This window comes from Octopus bimaculoides, chromosome 7 (genome assembly GCF_001194135.2).
Source record: "Octopus bimaculoides isolate UCB-OBI-ISO-001 chromosome 7, ASM119413v2, whole genome shotgun sequence".
NCBI classification, from domain to species: domain Eukaryota; kingdom Metazoa; phylum Mollusca; class Cephalopoda; order Octopoda; family Octopodidae; genus Octopus; species Octopus bimaculoides.
Window position 1 is genome coordinate 90913268 of NC_068987.1, and position 10114 is coordinate 90923381.

The window sequence follows — 10114 nt, forward strand, 5'->3', positions numbered from 1 at the left end:
GACACAGCCAGGTTAGTGACTTCTGGAAATTGACCATGAGACACGATCCGAAAGCCCTCCGGAATAGATCAGCTAACCGATTCTCGTCGACGTCCAAAGTCACTCCGAGAACGTCGTCCATCTTATTTCTTTATTGCCCACAAGGGGCTAAACATAGAGGGGACAAACAAGGACAGACAAAGGGATTAAGTCAATTACATCGACCCCAGTGCGTAACTGGTACTTAATTTATCGACCCCGAAAGGATGAAAGGCAAAGTCGACCTTGGCGGAATTTGAACTCAGAACGTAACGGCAGACGAAATACTGCTAAGCATTTCGCCCGGCGTGCTAACGTTTCTGCCAGCTCGCCGCCTTAAGATGAACGTCGTCCATCTTACCTGCCATTGACCAGCACGTCAAAACAGAACTTCTACTGAGTGCATTGTCCGACTGGAGAGTGTTGAGAATACCTAATGACACTTTAGGTGCCAGAAACCTCGCCTCCCTCTATGCTTGATTCAGGATTATAGTTCAGTCAAAGAGATGACCTGTAGAAAAGTGAATCTGACAAACGGTAACCACACCTGCTCGCCGCCAAAGAAACGTTATCGATCTCGCGGCTTCAGCGAATGCTCAGTCCTCTCTGCTCAGTAGGTGTTGACAAGGAGAGTCTGACCAGTGGAACGCGTCCCTTCCAAAGAAAGCGGAAGAACAGGCGTTCCTGGTCAGTAAGACATGAAGTGGGGCAAGGCGCGATGGTCAGGCGGTAATATATGACAAAGATCTTGTAAGTATTCGCTACCTCTACACAACCATGCAAGGATAGCTTTCTCTCGGTTAATTTCTGGGTGAGGTTGACCACTCTGTTCGTCACCTTGTCCCAGTTTTTGTCCACTTAAGATCTGTACCGAACCAGACCCCAGTTTAATCAATCTGTACATCTCACACCACCAGACGTTTTTGGATGGTGTGGACTTGTCTCTCCATGTGCCGAACTATAGGCCCACTGACTTTTCTTTGTTGATTTTTACTCTTGTCACTGCCTCGTAGTACCTTAGAATAGTGCCGATCACCTCTATGAGCTTAGTGTCCGACACTATGATGGTGGCGTCGTCCGTGTATGGCGACCCGGTTCTTTTACGTCCTAGTTGGCTCTAAATGCCCCGCAACATCTCCAGTTTCTGCAGTAGTGGATCAATAATCAATATGTCCAGAAGGGACAAGAGAGTACAATCTTGACGGATCGAGCGTTTGATACTGCTTAGTTTATGTAGGTGACCATTCACCCGAACCATTGAACAGCAGTGCAACAATCCATCCGTGGAAACCGACTGCAGTGCGAATAGCCGCCAAGTATTAGTGGTCAACCCTATTGAAAGCTTTTGATTTGTCTAAATTAATCAGGATCTCACCGATACCAGGTTCTTTACCACCGTCTCTTTGATGTATCGCATGTGGTGCAGGTTTTCGTGAATAGATCTGTTCAGGATGGGGCATTCTTGCTCATCACCAATTAGACTATCGACAGGTGCAAACCTCTTTGGCTAAAATTTTGAAATCCTGCGATCGAAAATTATCAACCCGATCATTGATTGGGTCCCTTCTCAACATCGCTTAGGCTCCTCGGCTCTCAAAACTGGGAATTCCTCTGTTCTGCTGTCAGTTGTGGTAAATATCTGCCAAGAGGTCTCCAAAGAAGTCTGGCATATAAAAGTAAAGCTTTTAGAACACCTTAATCAGGCGATTATCCGTCTGTACCCAAGAAAAACCCAATAGTTTTGAAGGGAGGAGTTAGTTGATAGCATCGGTTCCAGCACTTGAATGTTATTTTATTTTATCGACCCCGAAATGTTTATAAGCAAAGCTAACCTTGGTGGGATTTGAACACAGAACATAGAGTCGTTAGAAATACCCCAAGATCTGTCCAACGCTCTAACGATTCATCCAATAGTTTTCTCTGGTTTCCTCCTTGGCATGAAAAAAACCCAGTGAAGCATATATAGAGGTACTTAATTGTCAATCGCTGCAGTGTGAGGTCCTCATCTCATTCAACGTTTACCGTTTCATTGCTCCATATTGAAGACATACAAGAAATCGAACTTGGGTTGTCCTGTGTGAAATATTGGTCTTGACCTGTGGGGGAGATATTCTTTTCTACTCTAGGCACAAGGCCCAAACTATTTGGGCAAGGGGGCCAGTCGATTAGATCGACCTCAGTACACAACTGGTACTTAATTTATCGACCCCGAAAGGATGAAAGGCAAAGTCGAGCTCGGCTGAATTTGACCTGTGGGAGATATTAAATAACAAATGAATCACCTGTCACATCTATCATTTGCTTGTTCCAGGGTCTGGACTACGGTCATGCTGGGGCATCGCCTTCAAAGGTTAAGTTGAACGAATCGATCTCAGTGCATATTTTCTTAAGTCTGGTACTTATTCTATCGGTCTCTTTTGTCGAACATTTAAGTTACAAGGACGTAAACAAACCAGCATTAGTTGTTAAGCGGTGGACAAACACAAAAACACACATACAACAAGCTTCCACACAGTTTCCATCTAAAAAAATTCACACACAAGTTACTGATCAACGTAGGGCTATAGCAGAAGATACATGGCTAAGGTGCTGTGCAGTGGGACTGAACCTGAAACCATTTGGTTACAAATCGAGCTTCTTAACAGCCAAGCCTCCGCCAAAAGATAACTTAAGAAAAAAAAAATACAACTCCGAAATAATTTCGAGGTTTACCTCGTTTACACGAAAAATGGATGAACCAATAACGAAGTTTATGTATTTATAGTTCTTCCATACATCATACTATGATGCACCTGGACATTATACATACGTGTGGATGCATTGAATACCATACATGTTTTCTGTATGTTATTTTTTACACAAACAAACGTGTGTGTATGTGGAGGAGGGCATGCAATTATTTAGGCTTTCTTCTTATTTCTCCCCTAACTCATTTCTACATTATTCCCAACAATTATTAGTTTTTCCTCTTCTCCTTCCATCAATCTCTAACACTAACGTCTACCCCCATCTTCATCACCATCACTTATTATTATTATTATTACATTGTCTTTCAATCCAACACTATATAGCTTCCTGCCTCCTTTCCTCTTCAACTTAGAAATATGAATAAATAAATAAATAAATAAACAAATGCGCGAAACCCCCATTCAGAAAGTGTGTGTGTGTGTGTGTTGTCAAGTTGAGAAGGTAGAAGGAACATGAAACAGAGAGGGAAAAGAAGAGGAGGAGGAGTGCCAATCATAAAAAAAAAAAGAAACCGACTGTAAAATACGCAATAAAAACAATACAGTAATAAACAACAAATGGCAGAAATAGTTTTGTAAACTGGGTTACAAATGGATTGGTGTAAAGTAATATGTGTGTGTGTACAAACATCCACACATAATATATATATATATATATACACACAAACATTGTGTGTGTACGTGTATATATATATATATGTATACAATACTGCATATATTCACATGAATATAATAGCGTATGTGCATGTATGTGTAAATACATGTAAATATATATTTATTCATGTTTGTATGTATATATGCGTGTGTACATATCTATCTACTTATTGTTGATTTGATGGCTTATGTAATATATATATATATATATACTGTAATATATATATATATATATATATATATAGACAAGTACATATATACACACACACACGCACCTATATAGCTGAATGGTGTAGGCAGGTGTGTTTTTTTCAATTCTTCCTCACACGTTCTTTGTATAAACGATCTTTTGTTTTCCCTCCTTTTTACACATTTCTTTTCTATTTATACTCTTCGATCGATTATTGAATAAACTCTGAATTATTACGAACCAACGAGGGAGCCTGTACGCGGGTACTCGGCCAGCTAGAAATAGCAACCGAATCTTCCTCAAATCGTACCTTACAGAGTTTGAAAAGACGGAATGTTTACAAGTTGAATACCTTTAATCTTAGGTGTACTCAGGTCCGGTGATATAGCAAGGGTGTTAAGCATCGCGAACGAAAAGACATTTTTGATTGTGTATCCACCTTAATAAAATTATTAGCAGGTTTGGGTAAAATTCCGAGTAGCATACTTTTCGGCTCTTTACGTTCTGAGTTCAAATCTCGTTAAGGTCGACTTCGTCTTTCGTTCATTAGGGGTTGAGCACTAGGATCGATGGAATTCTCCCGCCAAATTCCAGGTCTTGCATCTACATTAGAAAGAATTATAAGTTAAGCTACTGTAAATTTTATGACTCTTCACATTCATGACCCAGGGATAGCTGTCTTCACTTCTCTTGCTACACCTCTCTTCAGAGCTGTCCCAATGCTGATCAATAAAAGCTAATTAGGGGTAAAATATCAATTAACTACGATGAACAAATTTGAATCACCGAAGCAACATGGGTGCCACTACACCTAATTAAAAATAGCAGTTACATCTCTCAAACTACATCTGAACATCTTAAAAGAGAAAAGGTCATGGGATGATATGGCAGGTTCTTGACGCACACTCACTGCATCGGAATAAGGGGTACTGGTCATAAGTAGAACACTTTTGATAAGTTTGCTCAGTCAACACTGACTTAACTGCTCTGACCCACACTGAAAGGCGTGCTCGCTAATTAGTCCCAACAATAGGCCGATGCCATCGCCATCATCATGCGAAGACCATAACGAGATGAACACGTTCCCAGTAGACCAAGCATTTGATCTGACTTCGATTCGCAACACTATGGTGTGAATGGAGGACGTTATCAATGAAAAAAAAAACAAAACAAACAAGAAAAACAGAAATACTATCTCCATTCACACCAACACCATCTCAATAATATTCGTCTTTTCTACTGTCACAAGATCCTTAAAAGGTACTCATCTTGCAGACCCTACAAGTGGGGAAGTAGACAGCATACTTCACCCATTTCCAGAAAATTTTGAATTTAGAATGAAGACATAGGGTCAAGTATTGGACGGGGGCCACGTTTTAACCGGTATCTGGTACTTTATTTATATTTTTTCCTTCTCCCCCACTTTTTTGTTTTTTTTCTTCTTGTTTTTCATTTGTAAAATATATTCCTGTTCATATTTTGAATAATAATAAAAAAAATCTTTATTTTACTGATTTCGGAAAGATGGATGAAAGGCAAAGTTGACAACGTGCGGAGTTAGTGTAAAGAGTTGGAACAATCACCGATAGACAATTTGTTCGACGCTCTAAAGATTTTGTCAATTCATCGCCCTGAGAAGTAAAAGTAATTCTTTCTAATTGTGAGGGGAGGGGGAAATCGATCACATCGACCCTAGTACTTGACTGGAATTTATCGAACCCGAAAGGATGAAATGCAAGGTTGACTTCGGCGGTATTTGAACCCCGAATTTAAAAAGCCGAAAGAAATGTTGCTAAGCAATTTGTCCGATGCGCTAACGATTAATAACCATTTCTACTATAGGTACAAGGCCTGAAATTTTTTTAGGAGCGGGTGCAAGTCGATTATATCGACCCCAGTACTCATTTTATCGATCCCAAAGGATGAAAGACAAAGTCTTCCTCGGCGGAATTTGAACTCGAAACGTAAAGAGTCGAAAGAAATGTCGTTAAGCATTTTGTTGGGCGCGCTAACAACTAATAATAGTAATGATTTCTTAAAGTTGAAATTATTTTGGACGAGTCTAGTCGATTATTATTGACTGGAGCTTTATTTTATCGAATTCGGTCTCATCCTTGGCGGGATTTGAAGTCAGAATGTAAATACTACAAAACATATTCACCGATTCAGCATCACCATCAATATATATGCATTTTTCTTCTTTGCCACAAGAGTTAATTATAAAAGATGACTTTAACAGGACAGTGTCTCGGAATGAATTTCTTTCGGTATTTAGTTTTATCCTTCTATTATTAAAGTTCCAATCTCTACACACTCGGTATTACCCTTCTCCAGTCACTATTCTATGCCAGGTTTAAATAAATCAACTTTCATCAGAGTATATATCCTTCCTAACTAGAACTATTGGGTCACAATTTTAACAATATAATATCCTGGTTTTAATTTTTTTTGTTAATTTTCTTTTTCACAAAAGAATTGTAACTCATTTTTACAGTGAATGTCTATTAATTTCTGAAAACTGCATTCTCTCACAGTTTGTCATTTATAAAATATTTTAGTTAAACGAAAAACAAAAACGGATATCCTTGTGAAAAATTCAACTTAAAAAAATAAAATAAACTGTATAAAAGCTTACACTTTTAACTTGTTGAATAATCTATAACAGTCTAAGATAATGAAGAAACCCAATTAATGATTAATTAATAACTGTAGCACACAGCTCTACCGCGACTTTGGACGATTCCATTTATGACATTAACGCTTCTTTTAGTTGTGTATATGTATGTGTGTGTGTGAAGGGTTTTTCAGTGTCTATGATGTGTCTCTTCGCTGCTCATTTATTATTAACAGAACCCCCACCCGTTTCTGTTCTTTGCAGAATCTGACTGACTTGTTGGTGTTGCCGCTGCTGCTGCTATATTTTCGCTTACTCCTTCGTTTTTACCTTGTTTTGAAGAGGTTTGTTTGGTTCATATTTTCCACCTCATTTTGCGGTGTTTAAAAATATTCATTTCTACGCAAACATTCCCGCTAACCGCTTAATTTAATTTACGAAAAAAAGACCCAAGGAACGAATTCCTCAGACACCTTCATAAACACAACAGAAATAGTAGCATAATGGCTGAGCAATATGATTTAGTAATTGAATTCCTTTCGGACAACTGGCCGCACATCACCATGGTGTTGGCTCTGATGCTGGTCGTCTATTTATTCGTTTTCAAGCGAATCCACTGCTACTTGCCTTATATAACACGCAAGACCATCCACGGATCATTAAATTCGGAAATGACATTTCAGATGTCGAGGCTTTTCCATCCTTTGAAAGTGGAACAATTAAAATTAGATCGACCCCTGGAAATCTTGGACCTTAGTGGTGCCAGCAGCCGGATCGATTATTTCCCCACGGACTGTCACGTAACCAGCATGGATTCGAATCCATTCATCAGGGCATATATGGAAACCAAAGGAGTGGAATGCAAACAGGCAGTTTTCAAAGAATTTATCGAAGCCTCAATCGATAATCTTGAAGATTTGGAATCCGAAAGTTTCGATTCTGTCGTATCATTTCAGACTCTCTGTTCAGTTGGCGAACCCGAAATTGTTTTGCAAGAAATCCTACGAATTCTTCGACCTGTAAGTATATTATTCAACTTCTGTGGCCTTATTTATTTCAAATCTTTACTGTCATATATTTTAGTTATTTTTTATTTAAATCGCTTACAAATTTATAAAATAAGGGATTTAAAATATTCACTAAATTTTAGATTATCGGCAGTTATATACATTTAATGTTTTTTGCTCGTTCTTTATTTGGTTGTAAACGATAGTGTCTTAATGCAGCGGTTTCGACATGCTAGAAATAGCAGTCAGATTTTCGCATCACCTTATGGTTTAAAAACAAACAAAAGGGGTGATACCTTGCCTAATTTAGTCCTAGATACTGTAAGTGAAAAAGAAAAAATGGTTGGTCATATGTGGAATTCCTATATTTAAAGGGCTAGCTTATACATATACACCAAATATATTCGTTTCGTTTTACTCTACAGTCTTCTTCACTGAGAAATATTCTTTAAACGAATTAGTTTTTTTAGAAAAAGCATTTAGAAAATGCTTTTCCCGCTTCACTTTTAACCAATGAGGAATTCGTTGAGTGATAGAATAGTAGTAATTGTTTTAACACCAGGTCAACCTAAATCAGGGCAGAAGGAATTCAACACGTGACCATCCCTCTTTTTATTTAGTCAATGTATCTAGTATTACTAAATCCAGTGCGGCCGTCTTTTAAAATGGTAACGAAGTAATTTGAACGATATTCCTTTACTATTTCTAGCAGGTCAAGTGACCACATGGAGGCTTCCTCTTGAGGAGCGAGATCGTAATTATAGTATCAGAGGAACAACTACGAAAAGTTGTCGTTCAGTGCTGCTAAATGTTACTCCAATGAGGAATCAGTTCTCTAAATACAAATTCTAAAGAGTGCTGTAGCAGCAGCAGCAGCTGTAGATATCAACCATAAAAGTTAGCAACTCCCGTCGAGTGTTCACAGATGTCAGTTCTTCCTTTTTTTTTTGTTCAGCGGCATCTTCATCCTCCGTATCGTTTGTGTTCAGGGATTTCAATATAATTGATTACCTCTCTACCTTAGAATAAAAGAAAATATCTGTATTCGAAACTGATGTTATATAAATCTCTCTTTTACGTACATTGCGCCATCGTGTATACACACACACACACATACACTTCCTTATACGACTAGATATGTTTTTCTCCTCTTCTAACTTATCTAAAGGACTCCTGATTCCTTAGTATATATATATAAACGCTTCATCCAAGTGTAAATTTCGTATTTGATTCTCTGAAGAATTCCTAATAGGTGATATCCCACATATTTTCTACTCCATGTACAATTTTGTAACTCCTGTTAGCAAATGAAACGCATGTAATGCTGAATAAATAAGACAAAAAATGTACCAGTCTCCTGTTACAAGACACACACACACACACACACTGTATACATATATATATATATATATATATATATATATATATATATATCTTTGAAAAGATTTGTAAATGTACCACACGAGTAATATATATATATATATATCGTCAGTGGATCATATATCCGAAAAAGAAGCATACTCCAAAAGTAGAGGAAGTTAATTATATGGCCGGCCATAGAGTGACCAATGGTTTGTTTCACATGCATAAAGCAACTTAGCCTCATAGACAACTCCTCACTTATTCTGTCACTTTTGATAAGACTGAGACCCCCTTCGGTCATGACTGACCATGGGATTGCACCTACAAATTTACCCTCCCAGGTACAAGTCCGAGCAAGGTGGTTTATGGAAGGCCAGCAGTCGCCCATGCATACCAGCCTCCCCTCTCCATGCCACTGATGTTATCCAAGGGAAAGGCAAAGGCCAATACAACTTGGCACCTGTGACGTCGCAACTCATTTCTGCAGCTGAGTGAATTGGAGCAACGTAAAATAAAGTGTCTTGCTCAAGAACACAGCATGCAGCCCAGTCCGGGATTCGAACTCACAACCTCACGATCGTAAGCTCGAAGCTCTAACCACTGAGCCATGTGCCTTCACTTTGATAAGACTATAATATTGTTTATACCACATGATGATGATGACATAAAACTGCTTACAGAAAGAGAAAGTAATGTATAATTTTTTCTATGTTCATAATTTTTTGTTTATAATATTGAAAGATGACTTCAAACTAAAGATGTAATCTCTTCAGTAACAACTATAAAGCAAGGAGGATTGTAGATAAACCTAAGGCAAGAGTTCCAAGAGAGAAAGGAGATGAGATTTTCCCTAGATCAGGAAATGTATGCTGCTGCACGTCAAATGGAACCTCAAGACCGAAGTGAGGTGAGACTTTCCCAAGATCAGCAAACGCATGCTGCAGCACATTAGAAGAAGTCTCAATACAGAAAGGAGATGACACTGGCATGCGCTACTCCGTCGGTAAGGTAAGATTGCCAGCACTACCAGCTCCTCAACTTCTTATAGATCTTCTGGAAGGCACTTCCATCCAGTCAAAGAATTTTCTGAACAATATCAGGCAATACAACTCTGTATTTCAAATGACATCATTTGGTGCATCTAAGGAGATAGTTGAACATGGATTTACACTGAGGTTCAAAGACAAGCCTATCACCTCATTGCTTCCTTGTTACCCACAAATGAACAACTACATTTCCTCCAAATTTACTTTGTGAGTGATGTAGAACAACAAACCCAAAGGATGTATCAAAACTTCAGATGATGGTTGTGTTAGATGCAGCACCAACTGCCGCAAAGGAGAGTATATCCACTGACAGCTTTACGGTGCTTTCAAGAATCACATGCCTCCAATTTCCATGATGGTTTAGGACCTGGAATACTCCAGAGGCATGACATGTCGCTTAGTCAAATTTGCCCATCATTTACTCCACAAATGTTTTGTTCTCAATGCTGCACTTTCCCATATCACCTGTTTTAACA

General features: G+C 38.6%; 1 protein-coding gene across 1 annotated transcript; it reads left to right on the plus strand.

Moving 5' to 3' along the window:
- The first annotated feature begins 5900 nt into the window (after positions 1 to 5900).
- On the plus strand, positions 5901 to 8237 carry LOC106875814 (thiol S-methyltransferase METTL7B). The gene is made up of 2 exons (XM_052969460.1): positions 5901 to 7340; positions 8186 to 8237. The coding sequence occupies exons 1-2, from the start codon at positions 6727 to 6729 to the stop codon at positions 8235 to 8237; spliced, it is 666 nt and encodes a 221-aa protein (XP_052825420.1). The 5' UTR covers positions 5901 to 6726.
- The last annotated feature ends 1877 nt before the right edge of the window (positions 8238 to 10114 follow it).

Excerpts from the sequence above, each read along its gene's own strand:
- LOC106875814 (XM_052969460.1), top strand. The coding sequence starts at position 6,727 with ATGGCTGAGCAATATGATTTAGTAATTGAATTCCTTTCGGACAACTGG. Across the intron at positions 7,341-8,185 it reads AATCGCTTACAAATTTATAA|CGGCATCTTCATCCTCCGTA; the intron begins AATAAGGGATTT and ends TTTTTTGTTCAG.